The 22,720-nt window shown below is 40.5% G+C and overlaps 1 protein-coding gene across 2 annotated transcripts in view; it reads right to left on the reverse strand.

Moving 5' to 3' along the window:
* Positions 1–1,916: 1,916 nt before the first annotated feature.
* Positions 1,917–22,720, reverse strand: part of nktr (natural killer cell triggering receptor) — a 79,427-nt gene continuing 58,623 nt past the window's right edge. For both annotated transcript variants that reach the window (XM_034168992.1, XM_034169001.1), the window contains 6 exons: positions 15,762–15,910; positions 12,962–15,688; positions 12,774–12,845; positions 8,602–8,661; positions 5,888–5,989; positions 1,917–2,728 (listed from right to left, as the gene is read on the reverse strand). In XM_034168992.1, the coding sequence (XP_034024883.1) occupies positions 2,659–2,728; positions 5,888–5,989; positions 8,602–8,661; positions 12,774–12,845; positions 12,962–15,688; positions 15,762–15,910 (3,180 nt within the window). In that variant the 3' untranslated portion in view covers positions 1,917–2,658. The remainder of the gene's footprint in view (positions 2,729–5,887; positions 5,990–8,601; positions 8,662–12,773; positions 12,846–12,961; positions 15,689–15,761; positions 15,911–22,720) is intronic.

The raw sequence follows: 22,720 nt of genomic DNA on the forward strand, positions 1-22,720 counted from the left end.
AGTGTGTCTTAAGTAATACTCTATCTTGCGCACTACGTTTCCAGTAAGAATGCCTTATGGCATTGGGTGTTTCTTTCAATTTTCAAATCCTCTTAAAGACCATTTCTGCTACCCCCTCCTCTCCTTACCCAGTCACCTTAACATACACTTCACTACCTATTTCTGATGAGATGCAGTACTTAGTACTTACTCTGATGACTTTTACTTTACTTGAGTTTGACTGTTTGTTCTGCACTGGATAAGCACATCAGCTAAATGAGTACATTTTTTAAGAGTAAATGTCAGACTGTTTTTATTAGTTTGGTAGGTTCTGTGACTTATACTACAGTGCTACCTATAAACTGACAACACAAAAATTACTTATGTAATAAAAATGACATTTAAGACTTTCAAAAAACAAAGCACTAAACAAAATAAATTTGCACTAAAGATAAACTAGAATAAATGGCGATACTATAACGTGCACTACAGCAATGCACAAAAATCCTAAATTAAACAATTGAAAATACAGAAAAAGGTACCCTTAGATTTTTAGACCACTCACCCATCAGTCAAATCCTATGCTGGTCTGATGTTGGCTTAAGCCTCGAGTCCACACATTCCTGTCAATTTCCAGGTGGGCTCCTGGTAGAAATCGGGAAGCAAACGACGTCCGAAGCCACAAAAGGGGTGAAGCTGAAGCTGACAGTGACATTACCAGTGGTGACACCTTTTCAGGGGATGGAATATTTCGCTGCCTGCTTGCCATTCTGCCGCTGAGGTTTAGGATAACAGATCGGGTACAGATCTCCATCAGTGTTTGTAACAATTCGAAGGTTGTGAGCTTGCAGCAGGGTTCCCAAAAGTTTCAGATGGCCTGGTTAATTTGGTGTGAGCTTGCCGATGACCTGGCTGGGTTCCCGATGTCTATCGCCGTCAGAATTTTAAACAGTCAAAAATTTTGTTCTAGATTGTCCCAACACGCCAAATGGTGAGTGGCATGCTCTAGGATGACCATGTATGCCGATCATCCAGCGAGTTTGCTATTTCGCACATTTCTTTTTTTTTTTTGTATCAGGAAGCCAAGTGCAACCGAACGGGACACGTGTGGACAGGGAGTTTTAAGAGGCATTTTGTAACATGTGCGACTTATACTCCAGAACAAAATAAAGCATACAAGTTGAAACATACACACCATCATATTAACTTATATAGTGCACAAAACATGCATCTGCACTTGTACTCAGTTGCACAGGGTTTCATAAATCCAGAGGGCTGTTTCAGTGAGGTACACACACACACACACACACACACACACACACACACACACACACACACACACACACACACACACACACACACACTAGATATTAGATTAGACTAAATAAAACAGACGTTTAACAAATCACAGGGCTTTGCATATGAAGGGCGATTATAAATTCTTATAATTGGTCATTTTTCTGGGGGGGGGGGGGGGGGGCACCTCTCAGACCAGAACAGTTCTCAATATTGGCAAGAAGCAACCCAGCTTTCAATCAGTCCTGAGCACAATAAATAATTTAATCAACTTTTTTATATTCTAATCCAATGAATTACAGTGATGCATTAGTCTGATTCTGCTAAGAGCATGAGATGAAATAAAGAAATAGATGTTTTCAAACAACCATATTCACTGTTTCAGTAATGTAGCCCATTTATAATGTTTATACATTCTATTTAACAGGATCAATACATTACCTAAAGGTTACCACTGATAATAAATGTTCAACAGAAAGAAAAACAATGAACCAAGACTGTCCTCAACGCATACAGCTCATCTGCATTAGCAGCTAGGTGGCGTCACTGGATAAGAACAAACTTCTCATTTTGACTTCAGGGCAAACTGTTTTTCACAGTTACTACAGTTTGTATTGTGAGGAACAACCAAGACAGTTATATAAGATTTTGTTGAATTTATTCAGTGTAAACATTTATAACCATTTTATTCAAATCTCAATACTATACTTTGGATGCAGTTTTAGCATTCGTGGTACAGTAAGAAAAGTAATTAAACAAAGGCAAGTCGTCACACAGAAATGGCTCAAAAACCATCAACTTATTTATTCAATGACGCAAAATCTGAACTCACGTCAACATGCATTCTATAAAGATTTGTCACACAGGACAAGGAAAACTGTTGCATATACATTTACGTATTTCAGAGTAGAAAAACAGGAGTTCCAAAAACAGAATATACAAATATGCAATGTAAAGTATTTACAACTAATTTCTGAGAAGTGTGATTCTGATGAGAGTTTCTCTTATGTCTCTTAGCTTCTTGAGCTGTTATGCTGACTGGAATTAGCGCGGTTGTTTCCAGCTGTAACGGTCCCAAAAACAAGACAGTCTGACTTTGTGTATACTTGTGGATTGTTTAATGCTGTTTTGACTAATTCATATTCTCAAACATTCAAAGACCTCCTGAAAGCTAATGCACATTTTCCATGCACATGAAGAGAGAATATGTAAAACAATCCAGTACTGATGTAATAGACTTTTTCGGCAGTTGCTGGTCTGTCATACCACCAACTTGTACAAAAAAAACAACTAAAAACTAAAAATAAAATCATCAGTATGATGTGTGCACAGTGTCCAGACTGTGGTTGTGCTCCCCATCAGTAGTCCTTTTTGTGGTGTTGCTCAGCTGTACCTGCTGCTGCGGCTGTGACTTCTGCCCCTCGAAGAACTGCGACTGGACGAGCGGTAAGACCTACAGACGCCAGATTACAATGACACACTTTATCCCGTTTACAAGCACTAAGGAGATTAGTGCATGTAGGATGCAGACAGCCTTCATAGAACTTATGAATTCACATTCAGAAGAAAAAAATAAATAAAAAATAAGCAAGACAGGAAAAATTAATCAGTACATAAATTATAATAGTGTGTATTATGGATGCAGCGACTGATTATTAGATTTAGAAGTGAGATTGTTTTCCATTCAATCATTTTCTGCTGCTTGTCCGGGTCCAGATGGTGGTGGCAGTAGACCAAGCAGCTCTTCCCACACTTCCCTATCCAAGCCATTGGACAGGGACTCTCTTAGCTCATTCTAAGAAGCAAGCAAACTACATCTATTCATGTATTCATGCTCCTTGAAATGAGAAAGTGGGCTGTGCTCAGCTTTAAATCAGGATGCTTATTTAAGTTAGCACAAAGAAGCAATAAATAGTCTGAAAACTTTTTGGACTAATTCTGCAACATATACTGAACAAAAACATAAATGTAGCATTTTTATTTTTGCTCCCATTTTTCATGAGTTGAACTCAAATATCTGAAACATTTTCTATATACACAAAAGACCTATTTCTCTCAAATATTGTTCACAAATCTGTCTAAATCTGTTAGTGAGCACTTCGCGTTCGCCGAGATAATCCATCCCACCTCACAGGTGTGGCATATCAAGATGCTGATTAGACAGCATGATTATTGCACAGGTGCGCCTTAGGTTTACCACAATGAAAGGCCACTCTGAAATGTGCAGTTTTGTTTTATTGGGGGAGGGTCAGAAAACCCATCAGTATCTGATGTGATCACCATTTGCCTCTTGCAGTGCAACAAATCTCCTTCACATTCCTGCAGTCAGGGTGCCAAATGCACACTCCCTCAAAACTTGTGACATTGGCATTGTGCTGTGTTGTAAAACTGAACATTTCAGTGTGGCCTTTTATTGTGGCCAGCCTAAGGCACACCTGTCCAATAATCATGCTGTCTAATCAGCATCTTGATATGCCACACCTACGAGGTGGGATGGAATATCTCAGCGAAGGAGAAGTGCTTACTAACAGATTTAGACAGATTTGTGAACAATATTTGAGAGAAATAGGTCTTTTGTGTATATAGAAAATGTTTCAGGTCTTTAAGTTCAACTCATGAAAAATGGGAGCAAAAACAAAAGTGTTGTGTTTATATTTTTATTCAGTGTAATTCACATTTTTATGACAACTGTCAACAGGTGAATTCATAGATGATCAAGACTAAGTTGAGGGGAAGAATTCATCAGTAAAACCACCTGCTAAGGCAAATGGCTGTAAGGACACCCTGCACCATCTTGGCCCTTGATGGTACACTGTTGCCCCCTCAAAGAGACAAGTGATCCATCTCCACATCCCAAAAGTACTCATCTAGCTACCACAGCCAGGTGATACATGGCCGCCCCCTTGGCCTTCACCAGTGTCTGGGATCCTCAATTCTGAGTCATCAGTATGCTGGATCCTGCTCTGAGAAGCACGCCACATGAATGTAGCTGAGATTCCCTTAGAATGCAAGTAGTAAACTTCATCAGTCTCCATAAGTAACCGTTTATTTGACACAAAGTTAATCCATCGGGAATGAAGCATGTTCCAGAGACACCTTGTACCAAAGACATCCAGCCATGGCCTTAGGTCACTGGTTTGAGTCCAAGTCTCACAGCCATGAAGTAAGAATGGAAGCACCAGGATTCTGACAAGTTGGACGTTTGTTCTACTGCAAAGGTATATTCATTGCAAAACACCTGTCCAATGACCTTGTGACTCCATAAACTCTGTCCAGGCTTCTCTTCATCTCATAGGCCAAACTTCCAGACACATGCCAGTGCAAAGATAAGTGAAAGGCTTTACAAGTTCCTTAATCTCCAAGTTGCTACCAGTGTGCATTTGAGCAACCTTGCAAAGCAGAATCCTGACACTGGAGTGTGAGTGCATGAATGTGAGGCATCATTGTAAAGCACTCTGAATGTTTGCATCAGGTGGATGAGCATCACAGAAATGCAGTCCATTTACCATTTTCATCACAGATGCACTCCGGATAGCTATGTTAGCGCTGATCTTAGACAATCGCAAACCCAGACACTGAAATTCCTCACTCGACTTCTTAAGCGCCGTAATAAGGACATCCATTGATTTCACAAAGATCACCGCATCATCTGCTAAATCAAAATCAGCAAACATTTCCTCTCCGACCACGGCACCCAGGTTGTCGGACTTGATGACACTACCCAATCGTCAGACCATGGAAGCATTGAACAGAGTATGAGTCAGAGCAATTTCTTAACAAATGCCACAAGTCACTGGGAAGATTCTTAAGTTAGAGAAACTACACTCTGCACAGTATTCACAAAGCCTACATACACCCTAAAAACATACATGAACATGCATGGCTGTGCATGAAAAATGCATGGCCAATCAAAATATAACATTCTGAAATCGATATAGGCCACAAAGACCTGTCAATATTCACACTTGCTACAACATGCATGAACACCCCCTCTGCACCCCCAAGCTTATAACTTAGGGAGGTCAGTACTCACTGCTCTGGTTTACAATACAGTAGTGTTCAGAATAATTTCTACTTTTTCTTACTAATAGCCCAATTTCATAGCCTTAAGAGTGTGCATATCATGAATGCTTGGTCTTGTTGGATTTGTGAGAATCTACTGAATCTACTGGTACCTTGTTTCCCAAGTAACAATAAGAAATACACTCAAAACCTGGATTAATCTTTTAGTCTTTTATCACAACTTCCTCAAATAATCCTTTAAGCCTCAGTGTGTATACTCATCAATTAAAGCCAAACAATTTTAGGGACACAAAATTAATTAAAATGTTTAACAAAATTGTTTAGAAGTTTAATGACTGAAATTTTATCATTCACAAAAAACTATTTGGAGTGGTTAGGTGACACTCATACAGATGTGAGTACAGCAACTGATCTAACAATGTTAAAAAAAAAGACGAGATGTGGTGTGACCTTTTTGTTCTTGTGTAAAAGTCTGAATAAAGGCTATGTATAACATATTCATCCACAATTAAAAAACAGAAAATGAAAATACTGACGTGAGACCGGGCACCATCCAGATGTCTGGTGCGGTTCAACAGGAACTTCTTACCAAGATCTGCGGTCTGAGCTCCTGTAGCTGTCACTGCACCTGTGTCCACGCCTCCAGCTCGCACTACGACTCCGGGAGGAGTAGCTGTCAGAGGAGTCTGACCTGTATTAACATGAAACAACATAACCAAAACTGTAGTGACTTTAATGCAAAAACCAGTGACAGTAAGCTGCTCAATTTTTCTCAATTTGAGTGGTAAAAAACAGACTACCTTATTGCTAAATCAAAACTGAAGACATCATGACTTTTTTACATTAGTGATTGATGATTTTTTTTTAAACTTACAGTAGTGTTCAGAATAATAGTAGTGCTATGTGACTAGAAAGATTAATCCAGGTTTTGAGTATATTCTTATTGTTACATGGGAACAAGGTACCAGTAGATTCAGTAGATTCTCACAAATCCAACAAGACCAAGTATTCATGATATGTACACTCTTAAGGCTATGAAATTGGGCTATTAGTAAAAAAAGTAGAAAAGGGGGTGTTCACAATAATAGTAGCATCTGCTGTTGATGCTACAAACTCAAAACTATTATGTTCAAACTGCTTTTTTAGCAATCCTGTGAATCACTAAACTAGTATTTAGTTGTATAACCACAGTTTTTCATGATTTCTTCACATCTGCGAGTCATGGAGTCAACCAACTTATTCCACTCCAAGATTCTTTAACAACATTCCACAATTCATTCACATTTCTTGGTTTTGCTTCATAAACAGCTTTTTTGACGTCACCCCACAAGTTCTCAATTGGATTTGCTGAGACTCTGATTCACGCATTTGTCTCTTCTAGATTGGATTATTGTAATGCTTTATTTTCTGGTCTGCCGCAGTCTAGCATTCGAGGACTTCAGTTGGTGTGGAATGCTGCTGCCAGAATTTTGACACAAAGTAGAAGGTTTGACCACATTACTCCCATTCTGGCATCCCTTCATTGGCTACCGGTTTCTGCCAGATTGGATTTTAAAGTTTTATTGTTGGTTTATAAAATTGTTCATGGACTGGCGCCTTCCTACTTGGCGGACTTGGTTAAGCCCTACGTACCTGCGAGGCCTTTGCGTTCGCAGGGCGCAGGGCTTCTGTGTGTTCCGAGGATGAACAAAAAGTCTGTGGGGTATAGAGCCTTCTCCTACCGTGGTCCGGCTCTCTGGAATGATCTACCTGCTGTTATTCGGCAGTGTGACACGGTGGAGATTTTTAAATCAAGACTGAAGACCCACTTTTTTAGACTGTCTTATTAATTTTTTAATCTGTTTGTGTTTGCTTTGTAATTTATTTTTATTCTACTGTGTTTTATCTTTTAACAGTGCTTTTCTTGCTTTTAATTTTGAATTTCGATTAATTTGTGTTGTTGTAAATTATGTGAAGCGCCTTGGTGCGACTGTCGTGATTTGGCGCTATATAAATTAATAAATTGAAATTGATTTAGGTCCGGGGATTGGGCAGGCCACTCCAAAACATTCATTTTGTTGGTTTGTAACCAAGATTTTGCTCGTTTACTAGTGTGCTTGGGGTCATTGTCTTGTTGAAACAGCCATTTCATGGGCATGTCCTCTTCAGCATAAGGTAACATGACCTCTTCAAGTATTGTGACATATCCAAACTGATCCATGATACCTGGTATGCGATATATAGGCCCAGCACCATAGTAGGAGAAACATTCCCATATCATGATGCTTGCACCACCATGCTTCACTGTCTTCACTGTGAACTGTGGCTTGAATTCAGAGTTTGGGGGTCGTCTCACAAACTGTCTGCGGCCCTTGGACCCAAAAAGAACAATTTTACTCTCATCAGTCCACAAAATAGTCCTCCATTTCTCTTTAGGGCAGTTGATGTGTTCTTTGGCAAATTGTAACCTCTTCTGCACGTCTTTTATTTAACAGAGGGACTTTGCGGGGGATTCTTGCAAATAAATTAGCTTCACACAGGCGTCTTCTAACTGTCACAGCACTTACAGGTAGCTCCAGACTGTCTTTGATCATCCTGGAGCTGATCAATGGGTGAGCCTTTGCCATTCTGGTTATTCTTCTATCCATTTTGATGGTTGTTTTCCATTTTCTTCCACGCGTCTCTGTTTTTTGTCCATTTTAATGCATTGGAGATCATTGTAGATGAACAGCCTATAATTTTTTGCACCTGTGTATACGTTTTCCCCTCTCCAATCAACTTTTTAATCAAACTACGCTGTTCTTCTGAACAATGTCTTGAACGTCCCATTTTCCTAAGGCTTTCAAAGAGAAAAGCAAGTTCAACAGTTGCTGGTTTCATCCTTAAATAGGGGACACCTGATTCACACCTGTTTGTTCCACAAAATTGACAAACTCACTGACTGAATGCCACACTACTATTATTGTGAACACCCCCTTTTCTACTTGTTTTACTAATAGACCAATTTCATAGCCTTAAGAGTGTGCATATCATGAATGCTTGGTCTTGTTGGATTTGTGAGAATCTGCTGGTACCTTGTTTTCCATGTAACAATAAGAAATATACTCAAAACCTGGATTCATCTTTTTAGTCACACAGCACTACTATTATTCTGAACACTACTGTATAACTGGCAGTGGTTAAAACGTGACTCAGTAGAACTGCAATTAAGGCAAAATGATGTTATGGGATTTATGATACCATTGCCTCAATTTGACTGTTAGACCACTCAATGATAAACTATTAAAACATTTTTGAGTTAGTAAGTTAAGGAACCACACCCACCTGGATGCCCTACGGCGGTTGTATGAGCGACTTCTAGAATGACTTCTGCTGTATGTCCGACTAATGTATAAAAAAAGCACAAAGCAAGCATGCCAAATAGATTTATGTCAAACATACTTTAATAATAACAGAACATATTAAAGTTCAATTAAAAAAAGTCTGAGTTTTTTAAGCTAAATTATACAGATTTTATGTATAAAGTTTGTCATTTGTGTTCTTCAAGAAATAGTCAAAGAACTTCTATAAATACAGCTAAACACCTTGGTGCAAGCAAAAAAAACAAAAAAAACAAAAAAAACAAAAAAAAAAAACATTTTTGGACTGTTATCTCTGCATATTGTTTGATTTTGTGTGCCTTTTATACATGAAATGTTGCTAAAAAGGTAAAACACGGTGTTCGTTTTGAGGCCAGAAACGGATTTATCCATTGTATATGCTTTTTTTTTTTTTTTATGGGAAAAAATGGTTTTGGTTTAAGAACAACATTTTGGAACAAAAGAAATTGTGCACAGCGCAAATTTTGCATTTTGCATCAACACTCTTAGTTTCTTAGTGGAGCAGAGCAGAAGATTTTCTTTCACCAAAACAGAACAAATCCAGGCTTGCATTTCAGATGTACCTTCTGTAGCTAAACTTTCAGTGTTTCTTTTTAAAGAAAACCCTCCCCTATACCACTTCATCATGCAGCTGTATAACTGCTGATACAAAATACAAAGCCTGTACTGTGCACAAGTTCTCCAATCACAGCCACATAAGCCTATAACTTCTTCTGGGTTGTCTTGGTGGCTTTCATCACTCTTCTCCATCTTGTACAGTCACTTAGTTTATGAAAACTGTCTACTCCATACAGATTTACCAGAGTGCCATACTGTTTGTATTTTTTTTTTTGTAATTGATGTAAATAAAATCCAAGACCTATGCAGTGGCAGCTTTAAAATCAGAGAGCCTCATTCACAACTACCACAAAAGACTCCAAGCTGTCACTGATGTTAAAGGGGCAATACACGGTAATAAGAACAGGAGTATTTAAACATTTGATCTGGGTCATTTGGGTGTTTCTGTTGTCATTATGACAGTTATTTGACAATAAATGGCTTCACCCAACCATTAACCATGAGTGAAAAGTTTTTGCATTATCATTCATATTCTGTGAAAAATGGCAAAGAAAAAAAAAAATCTGCCAGGGTATGTAAACCTTTGAGCACAACTGTACATTACACACACACACATATATACACTCAACAAAAATATAAACGCAACACTTTTTTTTGCTCCCATTTTGTATGAGATGAACTCAAAGATCTAAAACTTTTTCCACATACACAATATCACCACTTCCCTCAAATATTGTTCACAAACCAGTCTAAATCTGTGATAGTGAGCACTTCTCCTTTGCTGAGATAATCCATCCCACCTCACAGGTGTGCCATATCAAGATGCTGATTAGTGCAAAGGTGTGCCTTAGACTGTCCACAATAAAATATGTTTTTACGTCAGACATGCTTGAACCCTCGTGCGCATGCGTGAGTTTTTCCACGCCTGTCGGTGACGTCATTCGCCTGTGAGCACTCCTTGTGGGAGGAGTCGTCCAGCCCCTCGTCGGAATTCCTTTGTCTGAGAAGTTGCTGAGAGACTGGCGCTTTGTTTGATAAAAATTTTTTCTAAACCTGTGAGACACATCGAAGTGGACACGGTTCGAAAAGTTAAGCTGGTTTTCAGTGAAAATTTTAACGGCCGATGAGAGATTTTGAAGTAATACTGTCGCTTTAAGGACTTCCCACGGAGCGGGACGTCGTGCAGCGCTCTCAGGCGCCGTCGTCAGCCTGTTTCAAGCTGAAAACCTCCACATTTCAGGCTCTATTGATCCAGGATGTCGTGAGAGAACAGAGAGGTTTCAGAAGAAGTCGGTTTCAGCATTTTATCCGGATAGTCCACTGCTCGTTAGTCTGCATCTAAAAAGGAGTGAACACACCTTGGAGAGCTGTTGCACCAAGTGGACTAACATGAATCATGGCTCCAACACGAGAGATGTCAATTGAAACAAAGGAGAGGATTATCAAACTCTTAAAAGAGAGTAAATCATCACGCAATGTTGCAAAAGATGTTGGTTGTTCACAGTCAGCTGTGTCTAAACTCTGGACCAAATACAAACAACATGGGAAGGTTGTTAAAGGCAAACATACTGGTAGACCAAGGAAGACATCAAACTTAAAGCAATATGTCTCAAAATCGAAAATGCACAACAAAACAAATGAGGAACGAATGGGAGGAAACTGGAGTCAACGTCTGTGACCGAACTGTAAGAAACTGCCTAAAGGAAATGGGATTTACATACAGAAAAGCTAAACGAAAGGCATCATTAACACCTAAACAGAAAAAAACAAGGTTACAATGGGCTAAGGAAAAGCAATCGTGGACTGTGGATGACTGGATGAAAGTGATATTCAGTGATGAATCTCGAATCTGCATTGGGCAAGGTGATGATGCTAGAACTTTTGTTTGGTGCCGTTCCAATGAGATTTATAAAGATGACTGCCTGAAGAGAACATGTAAATTTCCATAGTCATTGATGATACGGGGCTGCATGTCAGGTAAAGGCACTGGGGAGATGGCTGTCATTACATCATCAATAAATGCAGAAGTTTACGTTGATATTTTAGACACTTTTCTTATCCCATCAATTGAAAGGATGTTTGGGGATGATGAAATCATTTTTCAAGATGATAATGCATCTTGCCATAGAGCAAAAACTGTGAAAACATTCCTTGCAAAAAGACACATAGGGTCAATGTCATGGCCTGCAAATAGTCCGGATCTTAATCCAATTGAAAATCTTTGTTGGAAGTTGAAGAAAATGGTCCATGACAAGGCTCCAACCTGCAAAGCTGATCTGGCAACAGCAATCAGAGAACGTTGGAGCCAGTCCATGCCTCAGAGACTGCAAGCTGTTATAAAAGCCAGAGGTGGTGCAACAAAATACTAGTGATGTGTTGGAGCGTTCTTTTGTTTTTCATGATTCCATATTTTTCCCTCAGAATTGAGTGATTCCATATTTTTTTCCCTCTGCTTGGTCTAAAAAAGTAACCGTTACTGACTGCCACAATTATTTTTCCTGATTTTTATAGTGTTTCTTAAAGCCAGAAAGTTGCCATTTGAAATGACTTTAGTTTTGTGTCATGTCTGTGATCAGCTTTTTTTCTACAAAATTAAACAACTGAATGAACATCCTCCGAGGCCGGTGATTCCATAATTTTTGCCAGGGGTTGTAGACAAACAAACACATGTACACCTGCATGCACACCTATGGACAATTTTAAGTTTCCAATTCACCTAACATGCATGTCTTTGGATGTGGGAGGAAGCCGGAGCACCTGGAGGGAACCCACACAAACACGGCAAGAACATGCAAACTCCACACATCTTTTAGGTGCTTAGGTCTGAAATGCAGAACAAAGCATCTGCAAATGGCTTTTGCAAATCAATTATTACTTCCCATCCCTTTCGACCAGAAACCCCTATGTCCAGCTCTTTTCTTATTCAAAACAAAGCATAGCCATTTCTGCTGTAGCGACAATTGTCTGTCCATGCTTGGAATTTACCAGCAGTTGTGTAAAAAATGTGCCCTTGGTAAATGAACTGCATTTATATAGCGCTTTTCCATCTGTATCAGATGCTCAAAGCGCTTTACAATTATGCCTCACATTCACCCCGATGTCAGGGTGCTGCCATACAAGGCGCTCACTACACACCGGGAGGAATAGGGGATTAAAGGCCTTGCCCAAGGGCCCTTAGTGATTTTCCAGTCCAGCAGGGATTTGAACCCATGATCTTCTGGACTCAAGCCCTACACCTTAACCACTAGATACCAATGATACGACCACCACAGTCACAAAACTAGCATTATCACATTTTTCAGAATTTTGGTATGAGGCATTTGGTGAGGATGCCCCTGGTCATCTCCCTGGGAAGACGCCCAGGGGGAGACCAAGGACACGTGGAGGGATTATTTCCCAGCTAGTCTGGGAATGCCGCAGGATCCCCTTGGAAGAGTTAGAAGACTTGGTTGAGGATAGGGAAGTGTGGGAGAAGCTGCTTGATCTGCCGCCACCACATACTGGACAAGCAGCGGAAAATGAATGAACTTATCATTAAGTCAATCTTTCATGAATTACCTGTGAGCTCTATGACTTGGATAGGAGCGTGACCGTCCTCTACCATGTCTTCTTCGACTCCTACTGCGACTCCTAAAAGAATTATGAAGTTCTAAATTATTTAAGATAACACAAAGACCAGAATATTTTGAAACAATCACAAATGCGACACTCATCCTTCTCATTGAATCAACTGCCTTTTCTCTGACCTGGAAGAGTAGCTGGAGCTGTGAGACCTGCTCCTGGACCTGCTGGAAGAGTGGGACCACCCTCTTGAGCAAGATCGGGGACTGGAGACAGAGTGAGACTTCTTTGGGGACCGGTTACCAGAAGTTCCCTTTGTCTTCACCACAGAAGGGGATTTTTCCTCACTGGAGCTTTCCCGGTTCCTTTGTCTCTGGTTGAGTCGTACAGTCTTACGAACCTCATCAAACAGAGATCCCGGCCGGACTCTGTTTGTACTTTTTATCTCCATTCTTACTCCCTTGGTGCTGGGGTTCTGGTTCTCTTGAAGTTGAATGTTGCACATGTTGACTGCTGGCTGACTCAAATTCTGCACAGCCATCAAACCTTTTAATGGTCTCCATTTTAAATTGATAACGGTACCTGTAGATTTGCCAGTGGTTCCTTCATCTTGTATTCCACTTCCCATTGCTGTGGAGGTAACAGAAGGCTCAGACGTTTGTTCTTTACTATGAAACTTAGGCAAAGAGTCAACAGCTTTAGCTGCTGTGTCTGAAGAATTTGAAGTACTTTTTATGGCTGAGTCAGCTGAGTTAACTGAAGAACCCTGAGGAGGTTCAACAATTGTCTCCACATTATGCTCAGGTGTGCATATGTCCATATCATCCAATAAGCCTTCGTTCTTTATATTGGATGAGGAACTAGTATTTGAGGTTTTATAGACACAGTCTTTTAGACTTTGTTGATCCTTTCCTTCTTCTCTGGAAAGCCGTGAAGAATTCTTGTGTAAGGAAGTTAAATTCTGGTCCTTTGCATTCACGGCGTCTACACTCAATGATTTGTCAGATCTTTGTTTGACAGCTCTGTCGGGACTATAATTTTGTTCATACCGCTTCTCCTTCTTTGATTCGTCCTCTTCCTCCTCCTCTCCAAACTCTAAGGGTGGCTGCCAATGAAATGTCTCTTTCAGCTTCTGATGTTTCCTTTTAGATCTTTTTGTCTTGCCTTTATTGTGATGCGAACCAATTTTGGTTTCAGCTCTCCTCTTGTGTTTATGCTTATGTTTTGCCTTTTTCTTGGTCTTATGTTTCTCTGCATCTGTAGCTTTCTCCGGACATTCCTCAGACTGACCAGAAGCAGCAGTGTTCTTGGGTTCCAGTGCAGTCTCTGTCTCCGATAGCTTTCTGCAAGTCTCGTATTCTGATTCTGAACTTGCCTCCCCTTCTTCTTTTTCAGATATTGCCAGTGTCCTGGATGGCAAATTTTCATTGTCACTTTCAGAATTCCACCCAGCAGGAGCAGATGACCTCTTGTCCATTGTTTCACTGAACTGAACTGGTGCTTTCTGTGTTTTAGAAAAGGTGTCACTGTTGCTTCTGCTCAGACTACTATCACGCTCACATTCAGAACTGAGATTTAAGCTGTTCGCCTTTGTGTCTCCATCATGAGAGATGTCCTTCTCTTTTGTTTTCTCCAATGAACTACCTTTCATGAAGACTTCAAAACTAGGGCTGATTTCATTACTACTTTTGCTTTCTGACTCTGCCTGAGCATCTTGATCACTGCTAAGTGAAATGTACTTCTCTAAATATTTTATCCTCTTTAGGGAACTGTAATACTCTTTCCATTCCTTTTCTAATGAATTTTTCTTGCGGATAATTTTCTTCTGGGAGTGTTCAGAGTCTGACCTGCTGTAGGATGATCTGCTGTCACACTGACGAGGCGACCTGGACCTCGTACAACTTCGGCTCTTTGAGCGACTGTATGAACGGCTGTGGGACTTGCCTCTAAATGATCCACTGCGTGAGCGCGGTGCAGCTTTATCCACTTTGTCAGTGTACACATATACATTTTCAGAGTTCGCTGGTATAGTCTTTGGCAAATTTGAAGTCTGAGCTTTTTCCGTAACACTAAAAACAGATTTCCCAGGAGACGTAGGGGCATCAGCAGCTGCTTTAGCTTTGACTTCGTGAATATGGATGTAAGAGGGCTTCCAGGGCTTTTGATCAGGCTTCCAGCGTGAAGGTGGAGGACTGTCACTCAGTGGGATAACAGGGATACTTTTGGGGGCTGGGATAAAGGGGAGTCTGGGCACAGGTGTGACTATGCTGTCTGGAAGCTTCTCTGGCACATGGATAAAGGTGCCTGCCTTGGACTTGCTGTCTTTTGTTTTTCTTGGAGATCTGGAAGAACTTCTTTTTCTGGATGATGAAAACGACCTGGATCTATGCTTTGATCTTCTTCTTGACTTGGAACTGGATCGCGATCGAGAAAATGAACAAGATCTGGACCTCGATAAGGACACACTTCTAGATCTGGACAGACTCCGAGACCTTGAGTATGACCTGGACCTCCCACATGATCTAGACTGACTAGACATGTGGGATCTTGAATAGGATCGAGAGTTTCGTAACGACGGTGAGGACCGTCGTCTTCTCCTATTTGATGAATGATGCCGACTTGAAGAGGATCGAGATGAAGAATAGGATCGTCTGAAGTCGGACTGTCTTCCTGAACACACTGACCTTTCACCCTCAGACGGGTCAGACTCTTGACGTTTGTACTTGGAGCCCTTCTTCTTGCCATGCTTATGTTTTTTGGCCTTCTTCTTGCGTTTGTATTTTTTCTTCTCTTTCTTATACTGTTGGCGTACACTAGATCTGTCAGAGCTGAGGCTTGAAGAGTGTTCTGAAGACTGGGACCAATCTGAGTCACTTCTGTTATCCCATCTGCTTGAGGAACGGTCATTCAATCTGTTAAATCAAAAGATGAATGAAGCAAAAAAAACCTTGATATTCAATTTCACAAAGTTAAAAAAAATTATACTTGTCTCCTTTGCTCCATCTCTCTTCACTCGGGGGCTGATAAGCTTTGGTTCGCTTCATCTCTTCTTTCCAGTGAGGTGGCGTTTCACTGCTGCCCCGCTCTTCCAGAGAGACAGAGCGGGATTTAGACCTTGTGGGCGTGTGATATCTCTGTAGAAGAAAAGTTGCAACAATATAATTCTACATATTAATATACCTCAAATCTTCACACAAAACAGACATACAGTTATATTTGTAATTAGACATAACTTTATTGATCCCTTGGGAAGACTCCCTCAGGGAAAGAGCAGCACTGACCATCTAGAAGAAGATTTTGTTTAGATGCATAGATGATAGACATTATAATTTTATTTATTTATATTTTATGTTTTGTGTGTTTTCTTTTAATGTTGATGCATTTTATTATTTAAAAAAAATAATAATTTTGTGTGTACCCTGGACATGGTTCTACATCTGGAACTGTAGGTGGTCCTCCAGGCCACAGTTAATACTTTAGAGGTTGGCGACGGGATTGATGCTTCAGCCTCCATAAAAACACCTTGCACAACTTCAAGATGAAAAGCAAGAACTCTTGTTTGCACACTCTGTGGGAGGAACTCTGCCACTGATGACAGGGTGCATTATGAAGAGGATGGGGGAAGCCATCCGGAGCTTTGACGTAACGTGAATTTCTCCACTATGAGATCAATAAAGTCTTATCTTATCTCTTTATCTCCCGATAAGAAGAAACCACAGGAGAGCACCAAGGGTCTCCCCTTTGGAGAGTGGCAGCTGAAGCGATGCTGAGGGGTCATCCACTGCATGGCTGTGCCCATTTCCAAAACTGAGGTGGCTCATGTGGGTGGGCACCTGGAACATCCTTTCACTCAGCAAGGATGACTATCTTCCACTGTTGTGGAGGGAGCTTGGAAAACTCCACATTGCAGTGGCCCACGTTTCATCTGGCTACAGCAGATAGATGGTTATTTCAGAGATGTGGGAATGGACCGGTTGTCTGCCTAGATGGTTGCCTACCAGGGCCCAAAGTGGTTCTGCGGTGTTGTGAATGTAGCAAAATGCAGCACCACCATATGCTCCCAGACTTGACACACAGATCAACTTTACAATGTTTACTTCTGTGGTTACTTTTGTAGCGCATGGCCTCAATTCGCCCTAATTAAATAAATACGTTAATGCTATCTCAACAAAAACCTGAGGTTTGGAACTGAAGACAGACTGTATTTTCACTCCCAGTGGAGAAATTCCTGCATCCATCTGGAGTTAAGCCTGAGACCCCCTCCCACCCATGGTCCAACACTGGGCTTCACAACTGTAATTCAAAGTTCTTCAAAGGGGAGCCCTTGCCTTTTTATCAGTGACTTTTCAGTCACTGTGAATTACATGACATTATAATGGCTTCACGTCAAAATCTGAGTTTCTTCAGGCCAGGAGAACCCAAATTTTACGACTTCACCCAAGGCCAGAACCTCTCCACATCGCCAGAGGACCTTCCCCATGATAACACGTGGCCATAAAACTTTGTCTTGACAATCTGCTGTTATCTTTAGGTCTAAGTGAAGAAAGACATTCTTTTAAAATAAAAGAATTGCATCAGTATTATTTTATTCATATATAAAGACTTCTAATGTTGGTATTGATTAGTCAAACGAAATGCTTTGCATATAATCATTCCATTTGATTGACATGTCCTTGTAACTGATTTGTGTTTAAGTGTGATCTTTCTGCATTATCAATATGTTGATGGTGAAGTATTCTGTTTATCCACAGGATGTGTTCAAGTGACGATTAATAATGTGCATCCATTCGAGTGTCTTAGAACAATAGTATAATAAAACAGTTAATGTGTTTAAATAGTTGAATCATTTGGGTCTACCCTGTGAAGACATGAAGTTTTCTGTGAGATTACACACCCCTTAAAAGGTTAGAACAGACTGCTGCTCTCGCTCTCTTGCCTCTCTCTTCCTCCTCTCCACCTCTTGCAACTCTCTTCCTTTCCTTGAATGCTCAATTATTTTTGGGTCAACAAGGCCCCATGCTAAGCTCACCTAGCTGAAGCTACCACGTGGCATTCATTCTTTGTTTTATTCTTGTCTCAATTTTTGAAATTTTTAACCTGACGCTTTAAGGTGCATCAAGTCTTTCGAAGATTTAAGAGAACGTCCGATCTGAACTTTTCAAAATACTAACGAATTTACAGAAAAGCGACTGCAGGCGGCCTGCTCTGTGTCAGCCTGATCCCGTCAGATCTCAGAAGCTAAGCAGTGCAGGACCTGGTTATTACTTGGATGGGAGACCTCTTTGGAACACCAGCGGCTGTGTGTGTTTCTCCAGGTAACACTGGAGTTGTGTCAGGAAGGGCATCTGGCGTAAAACCTGTGCCAACTATAAGAGGTGCACCGATCGATCAGGCACTGATCATTAGTGGCCGATCACGCCTTGATCGGTGATCGGCAAAATGCGCCGATCAAAAGGACCGATCACAACAGTGCAGGCAGTAGTGCAGGGAGCGCTTGGTCCTGTCATGACACGCCCAGCCAAGAGCATGTGTAGTTTCAAAATGGCCTCGCCGGTCTGGACTTTTTTTGCGGTGTCAAAAATAGACAGGGAAATTTGCTATTTGCAACACTTGCGACTAGGGATGGGTATCGAGAACCGGTTCCTTTCGGGTATCGTTAAAAAATGATTCGATCCACCGACATCAATAAGCTTTGTGCTTAACAATTCTGTTATCGGTCCTTCAGAGTGGCCGTTGTTTTGGGAGGTGTTTGTCAGGAAAATGGTAATTTCTCTACATTGATTACAGACCCTGCAGCGGGTCCGTGATCAACTTTTCTGCAGCGCGGCTTTGCTCTGAACCTTGAACCAATCGAAGCAGTGGTTCGCAGATTGAAGCAATGCTTCGATCTGTTGCTTCGTTTATACTTTCTTTCGCTTAATTTTCCCCCGCTAAAACCCTAAAGAGCATACGTCTGTGAGCATTATTTATCTTTTCTATGTTAAACTGACCTGTTATGGTCTTCTGAAACAGGTGACAGATGTATGTTATAACTTAAAAACGGGAGCGATGCTAACGCGTTAGCATGTCTATGGCATTTTCAATGTTAAAAGTTAGCATTACGCATTTGCAGCTGTCATCACGTTCGGGTGCATTTGTTTTCAAATTGTAATATTTCTTAAATTTATTTTTGTTTCTATATTAATAATCTAATGCTTATTATATACAATTTTAGAGAAAGAGACAAAAAGAACCTGAATAGAAACACAACAGAAAATATAAAAGCAACTAACAATGAACATACATAAATAAATAAATACATACATACAGAAATAAATAAGTGTTTCCTGTGAACACCTAGTGACTCTTACACCTCCATTTCATCCCTGTCTTATTTAAGTTTAATGACAGTTTGTTTCGGTCAAACCATATTTTCAATGTGTTAATTTCTTCAGTGATTTCCTCCAGAACTATCTGCCAAACTAGAAAACTGCTGCATCCTAGTAAGAGCAGAATACTGCTGGAATGAATTTAAATAAGGAAAGTTGTTTTGTTTTTTCTCACTAAATGGATGCTGCACTCACTCCAGTATATCGTCTGGAATAGTCCCAGACTGCATTTCAGAGCTTTTAGAATTCAAACATTTTCGTGCAGGTGGTGTTGGAGGTAATTTTGGGTTTCAGCTTTTTTTGTTTTTCACCACTTTCATCCCTGAATATGTCAATCGTGAGTCAAGTTTGTGCGGATTAAAGTTATGAACTGGGACTCCTGTCTTGTTGCGTGAAAGAAACGAGAATCGTCCTCCGTTCTGTTCACACAGCTCCAAACGTTGCGTGGCTCTCTGATGAGTCAAGTTAGAATGATAGAGTCCAGTCTGAATTAATAACTTCAAAGTGAAACACAGTTTTGTTTATTTTTGTTTTTTCTTTCCTCTGTGACGTAAACTCATTTTGACTTCTGATATGAGCTGGACGGACAAGGAGAGCAGTTGCCATCATCTAATGTAGTCCATGTCCGTCCAGCTCATATCAGAAGTCAAAATGAGTCAAATGGCTCTGAGAGATCTAAATAGACTGCTGTGTAATGAATGGAACCACACTGCCATCTAGTGGATATCCAGTGTGCGTGAGTGTGTATTTGTGAATCAGTAGGCATTTGTTTGTGGATCTGTGGATTTCGCAAAAAGAATGTCTCAAAATTACGTCACAGAGAAAAGCGATGAATGCATGTAATTGGTGATCCACAAATGCTGAAACTCAATTCACATATACAATTTCCAGTTTTACAAATGTAATTTTTTTTTTTTTTTTTTTTTTACAAATTAAGTTTTATATTTGGAAATACAACATTAACTGCAAAGACCAATTTCCAAGTTACAAATATGAAATTTGCATTTGTGGATATCTGAACACATTTGCAAATCAATGATTATTTGTAGATCACCCCGTGTGCATTTACAAATATTAATGAGACAATTTTAACCCCATAGAATGAGGGCTGTATTTTACATTCTGAACGTTCTGTAGTGTGTAACCTGAGCAACATGAAACATGGAAAAAAAAAGCTTGCTGGTAGAACAAAGTCAGTGTAATAAAACAAAAGTTGGCAGTTTATTCTAGTGTTGAATGCATGTTTTTTGTTTTCATCATTAAGTTTTAATGCAAAAATAGTCCTATACATTAGGACTACATTACCTATATTCTTATTTTGGGCATGATCCAAATACGAGGTCTATTAGAAAAGTATCTGACCTTATTATTTAAAAAAAAAAAAAACCATATGGAATTGAATCACGTGTGATTACATCAGCCAAGCTGGAACCCTCGTGGGCATGCGAGTTTTTTCACGCCTGTCGGTGACGTCATTCTCCTGTGAGCACGCCTTGTGGGAGGAGTGGTCCAGCCCCCTCGTCGGAATTCCTTTGTCTGAGAAGTTGCTGAGAGACTGGCGCTGTGCTTCATCAAAATTTTTTCAAAAATTGTGAGGCACATCCAGGTGGACACCATTCGAGAAATTCAGCTGGTTTTCTGTGAAAATTTTAACGGCTGATGAGAGATTTTGGATTGTTTCTATCGCTGTAAGGACTTCCCACGGAGCAGGACATCGCGCAGCGCTCCGAGCGATGTCATCATCCTGTTTCAAGCTGAAAACCTCCAAATTTAAGCCTCTGTTGACCCAGGACGTCGTGACAGAACAGAGAACTTTCACAAGAGGTCGGAATCAGCAGTTTATCCGGACATTCCACTGTCAAAGGAGATTTTTTTAATGAAAGACGTGCGGACGGATTGGCACGTGTTTCATGTAAATACGCCGAAATGCGCGCGTACTCAGCCTTTTGCAGTGTTTGTTCATACTTGCAGCTGCATGTGTTCGCTTTTTAATGTGTGCACACAGTCACGTGTACCATGCTGCTATTAAACCAGTTCAGTGCTATTTTCTGCCTCTGTGGAAGTGCGCTCTGTTCTCTACTGCAGGTGTGGTGCGGCTCAAAAACAGTCATTTAACTTTATTTATTTATTTATTTATTTATTGTCTAGATGCTGCTGAGTCTGGCTGTGGTAAAGGCTGCCCTGAACGAAACGCTGTGACTCATTAAACTTTTAAACCTCCGGTTACTCCAATCAGGTCCGCTGATTTGATCAGACCTGATCGATCAGGTCGTCTGATGATCGCATTGACATGCAGCGAGTGCACTTTTATTTTAAAGCGTCACAGCTCTTTTCAGATTTGATCAGATCTGATCGATCAGGGTGTTTGATGAGCGCACCGACATGCAGCGAGTAAGCTTTTATTTTAAATTCACAAGTCTGATCAGACCTGATCGATCAGGGCGTTTGATGAGCGCACCGACATGCAATGAGTGCGCTTTTATTTTCAAGTCACAGGTTTGATCAGACACACAGAGAGAGAGAGAGAGAGAGAGAGAGAGAGAGAGAGAGAGAGAGAGAGAGAGAGAGAGAGAGAGAGAGAGCACGCTCTGTTGTGTTTCTGGATTTCTGAGTTGAGGTTTGATTCCCTGTTCTGAACACACAGGTGCTGTGGGCTGTGTGATCATGTTCTCATGTTCTCCAGCTGACGCACTCAGTTTTTGGTTGTGTACAGGAGCGCAGTGTTGCACAGACTTGCATGCAGTAACGCTGTGCTGCGCAGACCTGCTTCAAACTGTGTCCAGCGCGCTACGCCGAAGAAAATTAAACGTTTAATTTCTTCCATCCTACGTGTGTAGCCCTCAACATACTGTGTAATTAATTGTTTGCAGTTGTATTGTTGCCTTTGTTTGTATATTTTGTTATGTATGTACTGTTGCATGCCTTGCCCATTGGATGGCTTGTTGTTATTATTGAGGACCCCCTTGAAAATGACATTATAAATCTCAAGGGGTTCATCCTTTCAAGTTAAATAAAATAAATGTTTTCTTTTTCTTGATGGTGGAACTAGAGAGGCATAAGCCCCTGACTGTGTTCAGTATTTACCAATAAAAGCATGTGATGTTAATGTCATACACTGTCAGCCGCCGTTCAGTGTGTGCAAGCAGCTCAGTTCAGCATTTACACACACAAACATATTTATTTTCTGTTTTACAACGAGCTGAGAGAACGGCGATCTAACCACAGCTTTCATTGTTTTTGCACGTTGTCTCTGATATTTCTTTAATTATTATTACCGGTATTTATTTTATTTTTTTACACACAATCAGACTATTTGAATACATTTGCATATTCAGATAGAGGCGTGGCCTGGAGGAGTGTGTGCTAATTTCTATGTTCAGTAGGATGTACAAACCAATCGTGCGTGGATTCATACCTACGCACACTTTGATACATCTGAATAGATTTGTGCTTACGCCTAATTCAGGGTTTTGGCATACGCCAACTTTTAGTAGAAAGTCAATACAAGTCTTTGTACATGAGGTCACAGGTCATGGTGACAGTACACCAAACAGCTCATCCAACACTTCCCTGTCC

This window comes from Thalassophryne amazonica, chromosome 1, assembly GCF_902500255.1.
Source record: "Thalassophryne amazonica chromosome 1, fThaAma1.1, whole genome shotgun sequence".
NCBI lineage: Eukaryota > Metazoa > Chordata > Actinopteri > Batrachoidiformes > Batrachoididae > Thalassophryne > Thalassophryne amazonica.